At 39.0% G+C, this 22327-nt stretch overlaps 1 protein-coding gene across 2 annotated transcripts in view; it reads right to left on the minus strand.

Moving 5' to 3' along the window:
• HIPK3 (homeodomain interacting protein kinase 3) overlaps positions 1-22327 on the minus strand; it is a 76668-nt gene that overhangs the window by 10982 nt on the left and 43359 nt on the right. For both annotated transcript variants that reach the window (XM_086748238.1, XM_086748239.1), the window contains exons 3-11: positions 14128-14251; positions 9651-9770; positions 7721-7807; positions 6678-6862; positions 5735-5894; positions 5235-5358; positions 834-955; positions 549-673; positions 279-440 (exon numbers count right to left, since the gene is read on the minus strand). In XM_086748238.1, the coding sequence (XP_086604364.1) occupies positions 279-440; positions 549-673; positions 834-955; positions 5235-5358; positions 5735-5894; positions 6678-6862; positions 7721-7807; positions 9651-9770; positions 14128-14251 (1209 nt within the window). The remainder of the gene's footprint in view (positions 1-278; positions 441-548; positions 674-833; positions 956-5234; positions 5359-5734; positions 5895-6677; positions 6863-7720; positions 7808-9650; positions 9771-14127; positions 14252-22327) is intronic.

Below are 22327 nucleotides of genomic sequence, written 5' to 3' on the forward strand. Positions count from 1 at the left end.
TTTACCTTCCCAAAGCCTAGAAAGACAACTTTGCTATCTTGATAGGCACATGCTAATCTACAGGAACTAAAACCTGTTACCATTTCAAGTATTTTTCCGTCTAGTCTGTATTACCAAAATAACACTGAAAACTTAGGGCAGAAAGGACAAATTTTCCCAGAAGATCATTTAAGCACAATTGCTGCTAACGAACATGTCACTTTTACAGGCTATGCCCCTGCTTAGTGAACAGCAATCATAGATACACGATCACCGAATGTTAGGAATAGTCTACCAACCTGTTCTGACACAGTCTGTTCCTTTTGGTAGCTGCAGGCTGAGGCCAGACAACGTGTGCAATGCCCACACTAATTGGCTGAGGGGCAGACAAGGTTATCTGATGTGTTAAAAGAGGCTGCGGTATCACTGAATTGTAATGGGTGCCCTGGGTAATCATCTTCCTGAGGAAAATTAAAGGAAGTTTTAAATTGCAAGTCATTTGCATCAGCATCCACAGATGTTGTTACACCAAAGCCATTACAGTATTGCACAAAAATATGCGGACTTACCCCCAGTCTCCAAGCCTCTGTGGGCCAGCCACAGGATCAGAGGCCAGAGATGTAGCAGGAGCTGCCACTGGCCCTACTTGCTGCCATGCAGGAACCAGAATTTGCTGGGACTGATTCGACCATGTCTGTTGGGAAGTAGAGAAGATTTCATGGCAGGGAATGACTGAATTTACACCAGCTGCTCGTAGTTCAGCACAGAAGGGGACTGCAATAGAACTCTACAGTGCAAAAACATTTACTAACTAATAATAAATCAAATGAGACTTTACTTTAAAGTAAGCCAACCTGAGAAAGGATTCCTGCTCGAATCTGCAGTGGCTGAATTGCATGGGCTTGGGTCACCAACGGAACTGCATTATCCACCCTCAGGGAGAAACTGGTGGGTTTACTATGGTTTGTAGGAATTCCTATCAGGGAGAAAAACACATACCCAAGCTTTAAGCAAAACATCAGTCTTCATATATTTTCTGAGCAAAATGCAAACATAAAGGATAATTTTCTAAAACTTCATTATCTTTTTCTTGATGTGTTTATGATCTAATTTCATAATTTAAATTTTCAAGTCAAATAAATCAACACCTAAAAGATTTTTGTGCCATTATGTATCTGCACAAATATTTGATGCTGTGTTTTCCAGAAAGAACTGCCAATAGCCACTATTTGGAAACAGACTGCTGGAAAGCGGAATGACTTTGGCAGAAAGTTCTGCAGAGCTAAGCATTTTACTCTTTATCACAAGTTACGTGAAAAAATATTTGAAAGGAAGCAGACAAAAGTAAGCAGAAAAGAATTTCAAAGCTTCTCACCGCTGACTCCTGCACTTCTCATGCTCTATATTTCCTGCTAGCTGAAATCCATTCCTCTTAGCTCTCACAGCTGGCAATGCCACATGTATAATGCCCCTATTTGTTACCAGCTCTTTTGTGGGAAACAATGTAAAACTTTCTGGGTATGCCATCAAATACTTGCAGTAGAATCCATAATCCTATTCCTCCCTTCATCAAAACAATGCAAAACATAGCACCGTCGGAATATTACCACAAGAGCACCTGTCGTGGTTTTGTTAGTGAGGGGGGGCCTAAGGTGGTAGCTTCTGTAGGAAACTGCTAGAAGTTGCTCCCCTTTGTTCAGTGGACTCGGCCGGGCCTAGGGCAGACCCGCTGCTGGCCAAGGCCGAGCCGATTGGTAGCAGAATGTCCCGTGATAAAGCCTCTGCGATAACGTATTTAAGAATGGGAAAACAGAAAAAAAGAGAGAGAGGAGAGAAGATGTGAAGAAGCTGAGCGGGGGCAGAGGTGCAGAGGGGGAGGCGCAGGCCTCATGGGCCTTGCAGGCCTCACCCTCTGGCCTCCCGCCAGGCGGCCGACTGGGCCCGACTTGGCCCGGCCCGGCTGCAAGAAGTGGAGAGGAGATGAGAAGTGAATAAGATGTAAAAAAGATCCTGAGAGACACCTACCAGCCTGTTGTGAGGAACGGCTGCAGACACCAAGGTCAGTTCAGAGTGAGGGGGAGGAGTAATGCAGCTCCTGGCCAAGATTCCCCTGCAGCCTGTGGTGACAACCATGGTGGAGCAGGTTGTCCCCCTGCAGCCCATGGAGGTCCACGGAGGGGCAGAGATCCACTTGGAGCCCGTGAAGGACCCCGTACTGGGGGAGGTGGATGCCTGAAGGCAGCTGTGGCCCATGGAGGGCCCGCTGGGACAGCTGTTCTGGAGGGACTGCACCCGTGGAAGAGATGACCCACGCCGGAGCAGTTCCACGAAGGACTGTGGCCCGTGGGAGGGACCCCACGATGGAGCAGGGGAGGAATGTGAGGAGTTCTTCCCCCGACCATGAAGCAGCGGCGTAAAACAACGTATGATGAACTGACTGCAACCCCCATTCCCTCTTCCCCCCCTGTGCCGCTCGGGGGGCGGGGGGAAGGTAGTAGAGATAATGTTAAGCTTGGGAAGAGGGAGGGGTGGATGGAGGTTATCTTGTTCTCCGTCTCATTATCTTGCTGTTTGTAGTAATAAATGAATAGTTTTCCCCAAGTCGAGTCTGTTTTGCCCGTGATGGTAACTTTAAGGATTTCTCCCTGTCCTTATCTCAAACCTCGAGCCGTTTTTCTTATATTTTCTCTCCCTGTTCTCTCGGAGGGTGGGGGGAGTGAGAGAGAGACTGCGTAGTCTGGTCCTGATCAGGGCTGAACTACGACAGCACCATAGGAAAAAGATGCATCTCATGCTCCTGTGACAACAGGATGTCACAGGAAACTAACAGACATATAGCAATGCTGCAATGTTTACTACTAACAATAATTTTTAAGATAAAAATGTTAAACTAAAATGAAAGAGGAATTTTGCAACAGATACTGCAACAGAACAGCTATGCTAGAAGAAAATACTGGCTAGGCAAATATACTAATTTCATCTTCTAACTGCCCTTTGCATTTTGTGCTTTAGTCAAAGACTAAGCAATGAATTTTCAAAGGTAACTACTAAAGAACTACTAAACTAAAGATTAAAAGCGGGTGGGGGGTGTGTTTAAAAATCTTTACAAGAAAGGATGAAAGTAAATCTTTATCTGAAGTAATTCTCTCATGTTGTAACGCAATACAAAGTTATAGCCATGCACTCCAAAGCTCTTAATTTTGAAATGCTGTTGACTAATATTTTCCACACAGCCATCTAGAACAGCAACATCTTAACTCTGCCAGAAGTAGCGTTCTTTAGGACTTCAGATATTCAACAGACTAGCCAAGCAGGGAAGCCTTGAAGCACTGCCAGGTACCATTAATATCCCTTTCCTTTCATGCCAGCAACTCAACTTGTCAGCTATGTGATGAAAACAATACATTGCCTTCATTCAAGCTGTAGCAGAACTTAAAATTGGAAAATTATCATCATAGTAAGAATACAGTTACAGATCACAGATAAAGTATGTGCCTGTACTGTTTCCTCTTCTATAATCACTTTGTTCATCTGGGCATAATCAAAACAGTAAGGCTTTTCAGTTATGGAATATGTCATTGTGTAAAGCATATATACAACTTAAGTAAGAAATTACTTATCCATACTAAGTGCTCCGAAGGAAATCTCTACAAAGCTATGCATTTAGCTCACACAGCCTCTGACACTCTGCAGGGTGAATACTCAGAGCTTTCATGAGCTTCTGGGGCCCAAGATAGATGCAGCAGCCATGAATAACATTACTGATAAAGTCTTATCTAAAGAGATAAAGACTTCCTGGGCTCTAAGTTTAGGTTAAAAGTGGTTTTTTTCAGAGTGAATCTAGTGTGATTTCTCTAACTTCAAACTGCAGGGAGAGATCTAAGGGGAGTCTGAAAGTAATTTAAAAAAAATAAACCAGCTTCCTATAAAGCCCATAATTTCCAGATCTGATCTCAACATAAAACTGCACATCACCAAGACAGATAAATTGCATCTTTGGAGATGAAGACTATAATCACGCTAACTTAATAAGCAAACAATAAAAGCTACCTTTCCTCTCCATAAATGATGCTTAAAAGGATAAGGAAGGCTGGTTTTCATCAGCTCCTCTCTGATCAGCCCATTATAAACAGAAAAAAACAAGTTTTGTTTCATATGTTTTGAGATCTAAGTGAAGTTTTAAAGACTCCTTCAAAAACCAGGACCTACATTTGCATGATGCAAATGCATTTGTTTAGAGAAATAGAGTTCAACTGCATTACAGTGTGTCCTTCTAGAGATGCATATCCTTATTTGGTGTTTTCTACGCTGCGGAAATTCTTCTGTGCTAGCATTCCCACCTCGTAGTCTTCCAAATGTTTCTGATAACTGGACCCTCAGCAAATTATTTCTTTTGATAAATACAAAACTGTAAGCTTAAAACAATCTTATCCTTTGTAATACAGGACAGTTGAGCCAACTCAGGAGTTCCCTCCTTACAGCACCATACAAGCAACGTTCTCAAAGATTTAGATATGTGTTTTGCAGCCATCAGAAAGCTGAGGCAGTTCTATCTAGCATTACAACCACAGGACAGTAAATGTGACAGTGCTTACATAGGGCAGCTGCATCTTTAAATGAAGCCCTGGGTTTCCAAATGTTTTCTTAAACATTCACTTGGAAGTTCAATTAAAAAAACCCAACTTTATTATCCAGACAGATTTATCACAAGAATGGTTATATTTTCTTATCCCTATCCTTACGATACCCTAGAGGTATAGCTGGGGAAAAAAAACCAAAACAAACAAACAAACAAAACACAGAAAAAAAAATCCAAACAAACAAAAAAACCTCAACACACAACACCATCAAAAAAAAAGACAAAAATGCACCACCAAAAAATCCACTACAACACTTACATTCTCCTCATTTTTCTTATTTCCTCTCAAATTTTATTTCAGAATACCCTCCTTTCTTGCTTCAGCTTCCACACTGTGTCCCTCTGTTTTATCCAAGATACATACATATGCATGTGTGTGTGCGGTATGAAGATGGGCTCTGGATTGCTTAAATCACTTTCTGCACATGATCATTTGCTATTTCTTTCAGAAAGGCATGATGAATCTGGATCTGACTCACATGCTAATTTTTTAATGACATAAATTAAGTTATTTTAAATATATAGCTTAAGTAGATATGATGGAAAACTCAAATACTGCTAACAGACAGACAGTAACCCTCATTTCAGGAACCATAACAATTACAGTTAAACATACCTTGAATAGCCGGAGGACATATAATCAATGCCTGTTGAAAAACATCACTGCACCCAAACTGAGCAGTTCCTGCCTGCAGTGGTATCCCTTGGTGCAAAACTGAATGGGCAGATGTAGTTAATGCCTACGGGAACAGATTCAACACAGGCAACATTATAACTCTGAATCTAAATCCCTCATGCGCTTGTCCCACTAGCTTATATAACAAACAACTAAACTTATAAAAATTAAAATTTGAAATACATGTCACAGTCAGCAGTCCCGTTTGGCCACCGGAGGGCACTACAATACAGCACTGCTCTGCTACGGCAATCCCAGTTTGTAACTGCAGTTTGCAACACGCTAAATTCTAAACGGTTTGTTTGTTTAAGAAAACAGTAGGAAAAAGCGAGAGTAAAAGACAGAAGATTTTGTCACTTACCAGATGTACTTTTTTTCAATTATGAAATTAATTTGAGAAACTGCATTAACTGAATTTAAAAAAAAAAAAAAGTTTTTACCTGACTTCTTACTGGACCAATCTTGGTGAAGCTCGCAGTCAGATTAGTTGCGCTGCCTGAAGCAACTGGTCTCATAAGTGATGTTTTATTGCGATTACTTATGTCATACAGATTTGATCTGCATTTGCAAACGTCCATGATATGAAAACAGGATTTCACTCTATCAAAACCAGAAAATAAGTTGCTTTAATCAGAATTTCATGTTGATAAATGTATAAACAATTCCACAGAACAAGGAAAAAAAAATATTTCAAAGCCTACAATTCCCAGTTTCACAGAATGGCATCATATAGAGAAGTAGAAAAAAGAAATACTGCTATTCTATGTTCATGTCAAGCCTTTGTAATGTATATTTTAAAATCAAGAAAAATACTGCCATTTCCTGCTCCTTGCATCTAACATTGTTTTCTAACAACTGCGTGCTTGCAGGAAAGATAGTACGCTAAATAGATGGAAAGCTCTTTATTTCACTGAAATGCTTGCACTTTAGGAACCCGACACTGAAATACACAATTCCAGAACTGCAAGAAAACTTCCAATATATTCCATATTAACTAATGCATAAAAGAACGTATCTGAGACTGTCACCTCAAGAGGAAATGTCTACCTTAGCTCTCAATGACTGACAAGAACTAAGGCTCTTTATACTTCTAAAAATCAAGCCCAAGTTTCTGCAGTGTTGGAATTTTATCAGCCAGGCTTACAAATGATAACTTAAAAATCCATTGCTCTAAACGTTACTTCCAGAACAAAAAACAAGTTATTCAAACAGTTCGCTTGACCAAGTAGATGCATCTAGTATTGCAAGCACTTAAAAGAATTCTCTAGGATGTTACAAAACCAATGACATATTTTCTCTCTGATAGCAGATGAAACAACACTATTATACATATGGATCACTACAATAGAGATTTTTAAAAAATAATTTTTACGTGTTACATACTGGTTGCTATGAGGAAAATCAAGGAGGTGCTTCATGGTAACAAAAGAATGGTTCAGGGTCTCAGCTGGAGTGATTCTCAAATCAGCGTCGATCAGCAGCATTTTCTTCAATAGACTGACGAATTCCCTCCTATCTGCCTTCTCTGCCAATAGGTCACTTCCTTCCAAATCCATCACCATGTTCACCTGGCATTGAACAAAACCATCAGACAGAAGACACGCGTATTGATTTTCTGTTATTGCTTTCTCCTATAAAGTACTAATATGCAATGATTCTGCCACGTGGGGCACAGTGAGTTTGCTAGCTTATCCACGTATGGTTGGCTTGGAACCGATGACTTTACTCTGCACAAACACTACTCACCTTGCACCCTCCCCAGCCAAAAACCCCTGGAGGCTTTATTCCAGTCTGGGACTTGGAATTTTAAAAGTAAGGCTTGGGATAAAGATCTTTATATAGTCTAACTTAAACTACAGAAGTAATATTCAAAAAACAATTTCAAACATGTATTAATGTCAACCTTGAAAAAATACTTTATTTTCTTTTCAGGACATGGAAGAGAATGAAAAATTTCCTTTTGTTCTTGATTAGAGAGTTATAAAGCTAAAGAAAAGTGCAGAAACTTTTTTTTTTTCAAAAAGGAAAAAAAAAAATTATACTGAGAATTATGTATTTAAGACAGCAAAATTATACCAGAAATAATATAGCTAAGATAGCAGGATTCACATGCATTCTTTTTTTATGCAGAATGGCAGATAAGGTAGAAGAGAAAGCATAAGTTATAGATAAAATTAAAGGGTTCCCCCACCATAAGGACAAGTACCATTGTTTAACACAAGAAATAACAAAGGAAGATCTTTACAAAAAGCCCAAAGGGCTGACACAGCTAGACATTTTCCCCAGAGCAACATATGCAGAGAAGAATGGATGTGACCGATACACAATCAATAATATTCTAAAAGGTGTTTACTAGCAAAAAGTTTTAAAATCACCATTCATTCCCACACATGCCTTTCGCAAAGAAAGAATGCTTTAATACTCACATGCACTATATCATCCAAACTGTTGAAAATATACTTTCTGGCCTCTTTAGACTTCATACCCGTCTCTGCCTCATGCTCTTCCAATGTCTCAAAAAAGAAAAGGAAAGTTGAGTTTAGAAGTTGACAATAAAAGTCACTTATAACTACAAAGTGACTTTACATATTTATTGACCTAAAAAAATATTTTTAAAAAAGTAATTAATATTTCAATGGTATATTGTTATGCTGCTTTGCTGACTACTTTAATTTTTTAAATCGAAATACAAAACTTACTAAATTTCACATCTGACTGCTCACAGTACTGGATTACAACAGATGGTTTGTAAAGCACACAGGAAGTACTGGAAGACTAGCGAAAAGCTGTTTAATGAAACTCTCCTGTGTGCTTATATTTTTATATATCACAGATTTTCAATCCCTTGTATTTTACCCCTTTCCTCAAACTCAAGACCTTGAACTCCGAACAGCAGCAACACTGTATCACTGTAAAAAAATAAAACAAAAAACAGGCAGAGTCTTCAATTTCTCCTTGCTTTCTCTTTTCTTCTGTTATTTTTATACTCTTATTCCTGCACATACACAACAGTTGGTGTATTTTAAGTATTCAAGTACGAAACAAACAATTAAATTCTAGAGAACGAATGCAATCACCCATCAGTGATTTATGAGCTGGAATACCATTTTCTGCTACAATTTTCCTCCTCCAACACAGGCAGCAACAGTGGGCTGGTGTTGCAGGAGGTAAAGTAGGACTGCAAGGAAAAAAAAAATAACTCATGGATTACAGAAAAGTTTCCAAAATTAACTTTTGACAAAAACTGCAGGTAATAATCAACGGTTCATACCAAAACTCCTTTGTTCCCCCAAAACAGCACTCAGTCTGACCTCTGCAGGGTAACAGCTTCTGAAAACGGGGAGGGCTGTTCAAATTACGGACTCATTTAGGTTCTCGGATACAGAGAAGATGGATGTAAACTGTCACCTAATGATCCACTGCCCGAAAAACCAGAAAACTGGAATAATCAGGACAGTGTAATCAGAGAATCCTTACATAACCCGACCCGGCAGCATTACAGCAGGGCAGCACTGACCCCAGCCGCTCGGCCCAACTCGCGCAGGGGATTTACCAAGTTACTGCGGAGAGTTACGCAATTTGTGCTTTGAGCTCCTCAGCTGTTTGTTACTGCAGAAGTTTTATGTCAACTGTAACTGTTTCCTGACTCTCTGAGTCCTCCGTAAATTCGGTGAAGCGGCACCATGAAGTAGTACAATTTTAAAAAATTAAATATTTGCATCGGAAGTTAAAGCTCTGCTTATGGCCAGTGCACAATAATGTTGCTTAGAGAGAAAGAAGGTGTGCAGATCACAAAAGTGCATTTTTTAAATTTCATCTGCTTTCATTGTACTGCAGCTTTCAGCCAACAAAAACTCTTTTAGCAGAAGATCTGAAGGAAATGAGCTGTACACAGTCATATTGTTTCTTAATCTCCTTACTCCTAGGAACTTCTGGTCCTGAAGCCAGTTTTGAACAAATTTTGACAGAGCAGCTCGGGCATCAGAGACAAATTCCTTAAAGTGAAATGAAACGCAGTGACTGAGCAGGAGAAAGAAGTACCTCATTTAGTACCTCTGGAGATACAAGGCGGCTTAATTTGAATTCAATGCTCTCTCTCCACCTGGCACCCGTGCACTGGCCGCCCAGCCACCACACAGCCTGACAGCTCTGGGCCAGCCAGCAGAGAGGGAATGCAGCCATGAGCTCGGAGCGCTGGTTTTGGGGAATGGGAAAAATGGAAGGGATACGGAGGGGGACTGATAAAAATTACAGGAGATGCGGACGGGAACTAACAATATCATAGTGAATCTTAGCTTGTCTGGCTTCTCTGCTCACAAAATAATATGCTGTTTTCTACTATATTATGCTGTTTACCTTTAATCTCCAACTAGAATACGGTGCGTCCGTTTCTCTACAGAAAAATCTTGCAGTTTTCGTTCCCATGCTTAACAACTGCTCTCCTGGCAAACCTTGAGTCTGTGAAATGTAACGAATCTGAGGAAGAAAAAAAAAAAATCACATGGGAAATAATTTACTTCTGATTTTCAAAATCTGATCCACACAGTTAAAAATCTGTAACTTTATTTTTAAAAACCGCTGTCAGAGTACTGTAGTTCAATAACTACATCCTACATAGGACAGAAACCTAACACTGAGCGCTTGATACTGCTCTCTCCATCTCTCAGAGAAAGCCATGCATAAACAAACCTCTGAAGTGACCTATATAAGCAAGCTTTTAAAGTTCGGTCACAGAAATGAGGAGCTGGGGAGAGTGGCTGTCATTAACTCCTCAACCCATTCAAATCCTAAGTTTAATGTTTTAATTCTAAGCAGGAATATTAGTAGGAGTGCTTTGCTTCCACAGTTTGGTGAATTTTGACGTACTTTCATTATACAACACAATAAAAATCCTTCTCATTTGCTGTTTCCAATGTATCAGTCTTTTACACATCTGACACACCTGCATTTCAAGCAAATGTTCCACTTAGAAAGTGAGCACGATCATAAAACCTCTAGGCATCCAGCAAAAAACACTGTCCTCATCTCAGAAAATCTGCTGCGGAATGTGATGGGAATGGACTAGCTTCATGGCTGAAATGGTCAGATGCTCTGTTCCTCTGAAATTATTAACACGCATTTATTTTAGAATATAATTTACTAAGCATTTCGCACTACCTTTCTTATACTTGATGATATAAGTTATTACATAAAATTGTTGAGATTCAAAGGCTTCAATAGAAATCTGTTGGAACTACACATTATGATGTGTGTTTAATTACTGTGCATGCAATCTTAACTCACTGTACAAGGGGGGAGTTATCCCAGAAGTAATACTGGGATACAAACTGGATGAATAATTGGCAATAATGGAAAACTGAGCTTGTTGCAGGCCAAGACAGAGGGAGTTCAGATTTCAGCAGCCAGGGCCAAAGTCTGAGAGGAGTAAGGGCTGAAGAGCATTGGGCAGGGTCCCAGGCTGCACGGCTCCATAAAGGGGCTGCTGGTGTGGGCCAGCCCCTGGAAAAAATGGAGCAACTGAGGAATAAGAGAGAATGGAGGAAAAGAAGGAAAAAAAAAAAAAAAAAAAAAGGACAGAGCAGTGAAATACACCGAACCAGAAACTGGGAGATGAGAAGAAGAATTCAATGGAAGACAGAGGACTTGAGAGCTACGAGCACCTGAGAAGAGAAAAACTGATGGAGCGTAGAGAGGAAAGGTACACGCGAGGCTTCTGCCTCTCTCTTGCTTGCTGGCATCGTTCCCTCTACCTTGCTAGCTTGCTCTCCCCTCTTTGCTTGCTGCTCGGTGTTGTTTCCGTGATCGCTGCTCAGGACAGGCTGCGTCGGTCATTCGGACATCGGGTGGTGAGAAATCATACATTGTTCTTTTTGTATATTTTGTATATATTAATATCCTTATATTCTGTTGGTTTTGTAGTTTTTAGTATTTTTAGTAAACTGTCTTTATCTCAACCCACAAGGTTCTCCTTTCTTCCCAATTTCTCTCCCCCGTCCCGCTGGGTAGGGGGAGGGTGAGTGAGAAACTGTGTGGTGATCCAGGCTAAACCACCACATGAGATATAAGTGACAGCCCAAAGTGGGAGGAATTAAATGAAATGCTGCCAAACTTGGTATTTGGTACCCTCCACAACTCCCTACATCAGGGAGTAAAGAGAACCCCACAGTGACCAGAACTCTTCCTAGATCATTCAGTTGTTTTCCAACAAATTAGGGAGGGAAAGACAATGCATTTATTAAAAAATTTAGCAGTTAAGCACCTGTGCCTGGTTTTAGTGAGTATTAAAGCTCAGAAGACATGACTATTTTCCACTGAGAAGTACAGCTGTTACCAGATATAATCACAAGTGAACATCATAACTAAGAGCTTCCTTTCAAGGGCCAGCATGTTGGTTGCCACATGTCAGGGAGACGGGATAAATGCGGCACAAAGCCCTTGCCTGTTTACTCGGTGACACGCACCACGTAGCAGGAGGAAAGGAATTTTCTTGGGAGTCATCTCCTACCATGTACACTGAGGAAAACTTTGAAACAAATTTCTCTGAAGGAAGATTTGCAGGCTTGTCTGAGCACAACAACAAACCTGACTAAAGTAAGGTAATTCCTGCTGGTGTGGAGGAGGTTACGGTTCCTCTTCCACCAGGACTTCTCTGACATGAGGACCAGAGAAGACGCGTTATTAACTGACGCTTCCAGCAAACTTGAATGATATGTCTGTCTTGAACTAATTGTCTTTTAAACTCAGTATTCGCTTGTAAAGCAAACAGAAAATCTTACAAGCATCAAGATTAATCCCTAATCCATGTAGTCCTTTGGATGAAGTACAGCAGCTTGGAAAGTGGCTCTCACTGGTGACAATGTTTACTTGCAGTGTCTGGCAGTATCTACAGGTCACGCCATGTTGGCCCTGGGCTTACAAAGGCAAGGAACAACTGACAGGAATATGCTGTCGTAAGGACTTGGCTCTCTAAAACTGAGAAAAGATGAGCCAACAAGCACTATGAAGGCAGGCACCCTGCCACTGTACTAAACCGCCTTCATCTGCCTGGGTTTCATACACGATGAGATGGGGAAAGAAGGTCCTTTCTCGTCAAATGGGACTCCGTATTATTCTGAAAAAACATCCTCATAATCATGAGACTGATTCACACTGTTACTGCTCTCGGTACAAAAGTCAGAGGCTCACAGCTATGTAAGCCTGTTGGCACACGTTAATTAACAGTCTGGGCTGCTGCCATCAGGACAAAGCACAAGTTAATTTGAGGAATGAATTGGGACATGGGCAGCATTCTCCACCATTCAAATCCCTACGGCATCGTAAGGGACTGAAGATGTGATTCAAAGCCACATTCCACATCTAGAAGCAGCATCTGCCTACTGAGATCATGACCAGAAGACCATGAACTGGGCTTACAGCTCCTTCCTCACACACAGCAGCATCCCTTTTAACAGCTACTTAACAGCAGTATGGGGTCAAAAGTGAAAGTAATTCTGGAAATGACGTATTTTGGCTTTTTTTTTTTTAAAGTCCTGATCTTCTTTTGCAGTTTCTTTCAAAATAAGAGGGGAATAAATTTGCCCACTTCTTGGAAATTTTTGAGATAATATTACAGATTCTTTCCAAAAACAGATGTCTTCACTTTTTCCTTAAATAACATAATGAATCATATGGTTGTTAGTTGTTTCCTCTTCCGTTCTCCATTTTAACAGCAATACCCTGCTGCACCTCTCTAAATGCATCAAGGCCTCAGCCCATGTTCCACTCACGGCTTACTTCCTGCATTGAAACACTGAATTTTGTGTAAATGAAGGAAACTGAAACATTAAATGTTACCAAAAACAACACAAAAATCAATATATCCCCTGACAGTGTTTTTAACAAAAGGATTTTTTTAGAAAAGTAGGTCTGATGTGTCAGCACAAGGAGCCAAAAGCCCACTGTATGAAGATCAGGACTTGAATAACCTAAACAAGGTGCTGGAGGAACCGCCCCTAAACTGCACGTTGAATCAAAGATGTAGAAGCTAGTAACAAGCCAGTGCTGTTACATCTGGCATTTTTAGGAGACTTCTTCACTTTCAAAGTTCAAAACCAGGTGGGGATTGTCAGAATGCTGATTACATTTCCTTCCAAATTTCAACATTACACTAGAAAATTAAAGACTTCTCTCTCTTAAGTGCTTTAGACAGAAAATGTTCTACATCTTTCATCAGAAACAACTTTTTTAAGTCAGCTCACTAATGCCAATGGTGTCAGTAGCAAAAAACTCCAAGAAAGCAAAGGCACAGCTTCAACAGCTTCAAGCTTTACCATTGCATATACACAAGCATTACTGCAACAGTTGATTCTTATTTCTCATGAAGTACAGGCTCTCAAATCTTTGAGCTATGCTGGATTTCCAGAAAGCATCAGGAAGTATTCCAAAGGCAACTAATCCTGATATCTGAATATACATTCCAGAGTCACCCTCGTTCATGGCAAGTGAAAGAGAGATCACAGTGCAATGATGGCCGTAAACTTTGGCTTCCATCAGAAAAAGCAACTTCAATACTAACATTTATTTTGCAAGATGGGGGGGGGGGGGGGGGGGAGGGGGGGGAGAAAAGGACAAATTTAACTTTCATTCAGAAAAGCAGCACAATATACAGTTTGATCTAGAAACAGGATTTATATGTTTCTAGGACAATCAACAAGACTAAATTAAAAGCATCGAACAGACTTGAAGAAATACTACTTAATAGGGGATGTTATTAGCATTGGAAATCTGGATTTAATGATCTGAAATTCTTAAGTTGTAGAGAGTGTGCATACGCTTGTGAAATTTATTCTACTACCTGGTCATATTCCAGTGCTCCTGGGTACAGTGGCCATCCAAGAAACAGCTCTGCAATCACACACCCTAACGACCACATGTCTATGGCTTCACAAAACGGCAATCCCAGTATGATCTCTGGTGCTCTGCAAATCAAACATGGTTACTGAATTTTTTCCTTAGGGAAAAAAGGTAATTCAACAATCCAACATGACAAAAAAAAAAACAAAAAAAAAACCCCCAGAAATCCATTATTTGAAAACATAGGCTAATTATTTCAATAAAATCGTAACATCAGAAATGGCATTTTTCTTTATCTAGACAATCACTGATAAAATTTTACAGCTCTGAGATGTTTTTTTTCCTACAAGTATCAGTTTGCTATGTACATCAAAATAATTGATGTGCCTGAAAAACAGAATGTCATTGATTCAACATTTTTGCTTTTCCTCCAGTATTTCCCAAATGAGTCGTCCACTCAATGTCATATGCCTATAACTACGCTCTAAACACAATACAGTCATTTATCTCAAAAATAAACAAAAAATTTTCTCTGAAAATACACTTGCACACTTCCCAACTGAAAGTACATTCAAAGCTATTTAAAATATCAATTTAATTACATAACTGCAAACCCTTAATGCACTCGAATCAGTTCAGTGTGATCAATTTTTAAATCACTTCAATCAAACCATTGCACTTGCTGAAGAAACTAGGTCTTATTTTTCACCTAAAACAAACATGAATTATTTAACCAACAAGATTTTAATTTATTTCTGAACTCAAGAACCAGAAAAATTGGTATTGACACAGCTGCTAAAGGGGCTTTTAACATTTCTGTTCACGTGGAACAAAACTCAAGTATTTCACAAGATTTTAATTGCACTTGTTCCTTCTAAACCCTCCCTCCCAGTTCGTTCAAGCTATCAAAAAAAAAAAAAAAAAAAGAAAAAGAATTAAAATATATCTGCATGCTAAAAGAGAGAGGCCTGGAGACGTAAAGTATTATTTAAAGCATCACACTATAAAGTGATTTGCTTTTAAAACAATCTGTTGTTAGCTTAAAACACCACAAAATAGTAGGAAGGTGGTTAAAACTACCAGTAATTCCCATTGCAGCTGGGCAGAACAGCAGCATTCAACTAACCAAGTAACACACTGGTGGGGAAAATCCTGAATTCTCATCTGTGGAAAAGCTTAAAAATCTTACACGTCAGCACATGCTGGTGTATCATATTGACATTCCACATAGAAAATGGAATCTCTGACCCTAGTAAATTCCTACCGATCTCATTTATCTTCTCTGACGCTCACCTTCATCAAAATATTGTTTAATTCACCCAAATATACTGGATTGGGAACAAGTTCCTATTTTCATGCTACATTGGGACAGAGAAGCTGGTTTGTAGCTACACAGTAGCCCAAGAGCTGAAGTATCTCCATCCCGTTTCACAAGGAGTAGGTGGCAGAAGCTGTACGCAGATGTGCTCCAAGCACACACGTTCACTGCCAGGGAAGAATCCTAACACTGCCCTGTCCCTGACCAGTGAAACCACCTGGGCTTCCCCTATGGGGAAAATCCGACACTTTCCACAGATAAGAAAGTCTATGGGACAGGATATTCTGTCAAATATAAATGCACTTTCCATTCATGCCAGCGCTTTAGTTCTTCCCATCCTTGTCACAAACTGTTTCGGATACGATTATGTGAGGGATAAATCTTGTCACACTGGCAGTGAAACTGGAGAGGCTTAGTTTTCCACTGCCTTCAAAGATTTGATTACAATAAACTTCTAGGGATCAAACATAATGTATTTTTGTAATGTGGGATCACGGAGACTGCGGTAAGTATTAGCTAGTTTCGTTATCCGAGAAACAAATTTAACCTATCTAGAAATAGCCGTAAGAAACGTCTGCCTTCAGCCGCTGGCTGGGTGCCAGCCTGCGTACGGTTGTTACAGATCTCCGCTAAAATATGCTTCCTTTTGTTGTATTATGTTACAGCCCTGAATAGTCAATGAATATACACACAGCCTATGGATATAGGGGCTTTAACAAATGCTTCTGCTAAAATAAGCTCTTTAAAACCTCTTACATTTACTCAATGGTTAATATGCGCACCGTATAAAAATAGCCACAGTCAGTCAGTCTGTCGCTCATCTCTTTTGAGGGATAGGATTGCAAATAAAAGAAGGATAAGGGTAGATACGATGACCAAAAAAAGAACATTTACTATATTTCACAATATAGTAATCTGTTATTTCATGGGTACCAGGTAGTTCTGTGATACCAGTAAAAGTCTCCTACCATGGCCTCATGCTGGTCCTCAAAATGGAGCAACTCCCCCAGAGCAGACAAAGCTACGAGAGAACTTACATTGGGTTTGATTACGTTTAGATTGGTTTTAACCATCTCAAATATTTTTGATGAAAGAAAACAGTTCGTTAATGGTATATTCAAAAGCTCCTTTTTCAACTCTCTCCTCCTTTCAAACTCCCAGTTAAAAATCTATTTGGACAATTGGGGAGGAAAAGGTTAAAGAGGAGGGAGTCATTCTACAATTGTTGGTTTTTTAAGATGATCCACAGCTCTTTTTTCATGTAAGAAACATTTTTACATACAATTTAAAGGAAGATATTCCCTTTCCTAACTACAACCATAGACATTAAATTAAGTGGTAGGAACTCCAGATGTCCCAGCACAGTCACTTTAACATCAGATTACTCAAAAAAGACTGTAACGCAGGACTTCTCTCGCTCAAAACACCACACACACTACTGCTTGGTATCGACTGCAGATGACAAGATGCTCAGTTCACCAGAAGCTACTGCAGGCCTCACTTGTCAACAGCATCTGTTATCCCATACCAAGACATCCAAGGAGAACATGAGAATTTTCTAAACTTCTTAAGGATACCAAATCTTACTTAAATGTATTTAAATGAAATTAAAAGCAGCACTGTACAGAGAGAGTATGTTTCCTTCTTATCAATGTTAATTAAACACTAATTTCTTATTAATGTTACTTAAACATACATTAACAGAAAACTTCACTTAGAATTTGAAATGCGGTATTACCACAATTTGTTCTGTTAACTTGCTTAAAGACCAGAACACTTCATAAAATAATTTAGCTTCAGCATGTTAGCCAGCTTAGAATGAAGCAAGAAAATAAGCACATTTGAAGAAAAGTGAAATAATTCCTTGAGGGATGTTTAAAAACCAAACATACAAGCAAAAACTACACAAAAATCAAAACCTTAGCATAGTAACAGAAAAATGCTTCCAACCTTTACCCTGGGGGAACAAAGAATAAAGAGCAAAAATTAGTCCTATTAAAAAAATAAATTATGACAAAAATTGTAAGAAGTAATTTCAAGTGATCGCTACCTAGAAGTCTTCAGACAGAAATACAATTTAGAATAAAAGTTAAATAAAAAAGCTAAAAGTCAACAGTTAATGTACATAATAAACAACAACTGAAGAACAGCGTAAAACAATAAAAACAGCAGCTTCCTGGAACTGCTGGCCTTACGAAAAATTCTGCTGAATGCATGACTAATTTCTCAGGTATGTTCCCACTGAAGGTCCTATAACAATTATATGTACTCCACTCACAGATCAAGGAAACGAGATTAAAGACTGAGTAATTTTTATTTCTATTTATCTTCTGGCAGTATGAAAGGGTCAATGTATCTACTGTCTCCCACATGTCATTGTTTTATTTATTGACCACCAGGTTGCCACTCTCCAGATGAGAGAAGAATATATAAATAGCCTTCCTCCCCTCATGTCTCCCACTCCTTTCAACACATCCATGGCATTTCTCTCCAAAACCAAAACCTTTAGCCACCATCTCTACCAACGTCCATGCCAGAAGCTGAAGGTAACTGCCATATGAGGAACACAGAGCTACTTCCTCTCCCCAGCTGCTACTGCCAACTCCAAGGATGCTGGACATTGGGAATGCTGGTACATCCTTGGCAGTGTTACCTTTTCATTAAAGGTTTTGCAGTAAAAGTCCTCACAAATAGGCATATAAGCCTTATCAAGTCATTTTGACTTTGCAATTTTAAACACACTAAGTAAGAATTTTAATACTGTCTCTCCACGATTTTCGGCTTCTGCATATTCACACAGTTGAAGGTAAATGCAGCCAGCATTTCTAATATGAGCAGGCAACACAAAACACATACTCTTCTCTTCTAAGCCAAACATTACTGCCCTCATTTACCACTGTTTCGCTGCAACAATGCCCAGTATTTCACCTGATCAGGATACAAGATACTGTCATCATTATAACGATTACTAAGGCAAAGAAGTCATCAAAAGGGTAGGATGTTTATCCTTTTTTATTAACGACCTGTTCAAAGTCATCCAATGGATCAAGAGAAGTCATGTAAACTAATCCAATTCGCAAGAGTTAAAGTCAAAAGAGATTACAAACATAACACTCCCTCCCTGCCCACTACCGTCACTAGCATAATGCAAGCATTGAGTTTATGAAAGGAATAAGCAGATGAGGGTTGTGAGTCTTCTAGAGAAACGAGACCTAAGAGAAGTGAAGTTAATGGGAGATGATCATGAGCATTCTAATGACTATTCTCACGTACAATTCATTTTCTTCAACTATAAATCTTTATTATGAATGTGGAGGAGTGCAAACCTTTTTAAGAGATCTGCAAGAACATAGAAAAGATTCTAGGCTAGAGGGATCCAAATCAAGGTGGCAGTAATCAGAAAAAAATCCACAGGCAAGTACACTTCAATAATCTGAAGGACACAATGGGAATGAACCGTAATGACAAAATTTGTGGATGATGAAGGATATAAAGAACACTTGGTTCTCTAGTACATCTGTGATGGACTTCAGAAGGAATTTCAAAGATGCAATTAGATCAACACAATGACAGGCAGTAGAACTTATGTGTTGTATAGTAAACCACAGTGAAAATTAACGTACATTATTCAGTCATTAACTAATTACCCATAAGAATTAATAGGTTATACATTAACCAACTTGCCAACAAAAAAAAAAAATCTAGACAACTTTACAGATTACTTGAGAAAAATGTCTTACAATTAGGAGCAAAAATAATCAAGACATCAGTATTTATTTTTAAAGGACAAAGACATATCAAAATTATTATGCCTTAAATAAAACTAGTGATATTCCCTCACCTTGAATAGTGTGTGTTCACTTTTGAATTCTGTGTTCAGTTTTGGTCACCCCCATCTGAAAAAGGATACATCAAATAGAAAAGACGCAGAGAAGGACAATATAAATTAAAGACTTGAAGAGACTTAGGTACAAGGAGAAATCCTGGTCAGAACTATAAAGTTTCAGAGAAGAATGAATGATCAGTAACATTACTCAAATTATACATAAAATAATGGAAGAGAAGCAGTCAGGTGTTTCTAATGTCCTACCTCACTATAGAAGACCAAGGAATTCCCCACCCCCTTTGAAATGGAAATAAATATAAAAGTATTTTTTTTAAAGCCAGAATACAATTAGTCTTTGAACCATGGGCCATCGTTGAGGTAAAAAATACTAAGAGTATTTATGAATGGATTTAAAGAAAAAATATCCACAACGGTTCAAGATTAAACAGTAAGGTTCATAGCAACGTACAATAAAAACAACCAACAACTGTATAGAGCTGGAAGAAACTTGCATGAGAAGACCCTGCAGTGCAACCTTCTGCTATGGTAGGTTTTGCCCCCAGTGACAAAATACAAGAATGCACAGACCATGGATCTGATAACATACATAGCTCTCAGTGCCTCACACTATAAAACCACTATCGTTGCACAAAGATAACAGCTACTGAAGCAAATCCCTTGATCCAAACTAAAAAGTGTCTACAATCTTCTTCACGGTCAGAATAATTTTTATTCATAATGTCAACTTGCTAGAATAAGAATTAAGTAAATAAAATTTATAGAAGTATTTACAAAAGTTGTATTACAGATATGATGCTCACTTGAGTGCATTTTTTAAGAACACTTCTGCAGTTGAATTATCTCTTGCTTTTAAACCCACTGAGATGTCAGAATACAGACTGCTAGTTTCGCGCATTAACGTATATTTTGTCTTTGAAATGCAAGTATGGTACACACTCTGCCAGACAAGGAGCCTTCCTCTCTGTCCTTTGAAAGGATTGTTGCTGTAAATCTATAATGCAGAACTGATTACAGATTTACATTCACAATCCTGGCTCTTCTTGTACAGTTTTCTAGTGTTTTTTTAACTTTGCTACAATTAGGCATTAGGAAGTACACAACCAGCAAATTCTGATTTTTTTGTTGTTTTGTCTTGTTTTTTAAACTCTAAGAAGGTAAGAGGATTTAAACTAAAAGCAAAAACGTAAGCACTCAGAAGGAGACTCTAGAAACGTTAGTTAAGCTGGATAGGGCACTTGTGTCTTTGAGGTGGCACAAAAGAATAAAAAATACCGCTTTGCAATTTAGGGCTATGTCACCATATATCACAAAACACAGGGAGAACAAATATGTTCAAGAAGATACGGGAAGTTATCCCCTCATTCATAATTTCACCTCTCCTTTGAAGGAGTTCGGGGGACTACCAGACCCTCGTGTGGCAAGTGACAGCCAAGACAGGAGGAAATGAGTCACCGCATCTCCTGCAAACTTCTACTGCCGCAGGATTGCTGTGGTGATGTCCACAGTGCCGCACAAAACGAATTCTCATTTCCTAGTAGAAAAAACTTAAATTTTAGCAGAATAATTTTTTTTTCATAGAACTATGCAGCATTTAACAGCTAGAGAAGACCAACTTAACACCACAGCCTTCCACTGTTTTATCTAATAAACAAGACTGACATGCAGCTGCCGGCTTAACGTTGAACTCTGCTCTGACCTCGAGAAGGAGATAGGATTTTAAAACCTTTTAGAGAGGGTAGCCCAAATATGTAATTACTTACAAAAAGAAGCAATCACTGCAAAAAGAGTTAATTTGAACACAGGGTTCACAACGAAGGAGGAGGAAAAAAGACAACCGGACATCAAGACAGACAAATAAATAAATCTTAGGTCATTTCATCAAATAAAACAAAATTACAAGCAAACTATCCTAGCACTTTTTCCTCATACTGAAAAAGAATTTTGTTTTGAAAGAGTAATCACAGATTTTAACCTAGTACACCTTCTCTTATCACTTAGAAGTACTAAAGATAATAAAGTTATTCCTTTTTGATGTTTTTCAGCTGAGAATAATAAAATACGAAGTGATTTAAACAGATTCTTTTCCACTTCTTCCCTAACTCTAGTGAAATGAGATGTTGAGTTTATTAAAACCAGAAGATGCTCTGCTTCTGCCTTTTCATCATTGTTTTTCCTCAGAAAGACTGCAACTTACCAAGTTATTTATTTATGTACTTGATTATGCTAAGCAGTTTTTGAATTACATGAAAATTAAGCAAAGTAGATATTGATGTAGCAAGATAATGAAGAAAATTGTGTACAGAGGAACTCTTCAGTTGCTTTACTGGTAAATAAAGTCTGTGATTTAATATAGTTTATTTACATTTTGGATAGCAAAGTGTCAATATTCAAAGCATCAAACAAGGTTACTTACCGATAACTGAATTTTGACAATATCCTTGTGTACCTGCACTTGTATGCTTAACTCTGAACTGTGAAACCACCTTGCAGCGCTTTATTCTTGAAAGAGTTGAAGGTTACAAAAGATGCACAGACATGGCCCCTATCCTCACCCGCAGCGAGGAGCGTGCCCTGCCTAAACACCGCGCTCCGCTTATGTCAACAACATCAAGGGGCTGAATACAGTGCGCGGTTCAGCTGGCACACTGAAGGCACCCGCGACAAGTAACTCCCTTCTTCTCACACGGAGGAGTTTCCTCATCTCCTGCCTTCCTACCGAGTACACAGTTGTGTCCGCAGCCTCTCAGATCCTGCCCCAGAACACAGCGGATTATAGCTATATATGTGTATATATGCATACACACACATGCACACAGATGTCTAAATTCTTGTTCTGCATGTCTCTTACTGGAAAGACCTCGACACTCTTTGTCCTGCAGTTTTGCAAGCAGTCATATTAACTTCTTGAGCTACAGTAACAGCCTACGCACCTAACTTAATGAGATGGTCTCTGTCGCACAGTGTGTTGTTCCTGACATGCCTCCCTATACGCTACAATTACTTTTGGGTTTTTTTCTCCTCTCCTTGGATGAAAAC

Source organism: Chlamydotis macqueenii, chromosome 5, assembly GCF_036417535.1.
Source record: "Chlamydotis macqueenii isolate bChlMac1 chromosome 5, bChlMac1.mat, whole genome shotgun sequence".
Classification (NCBI taxonomy): Eukaryota; Metazoa; Chordata; class Aves; order Otidiformes; family Otididae; genus Chlamydotis; species Chlamydotis macqueenii.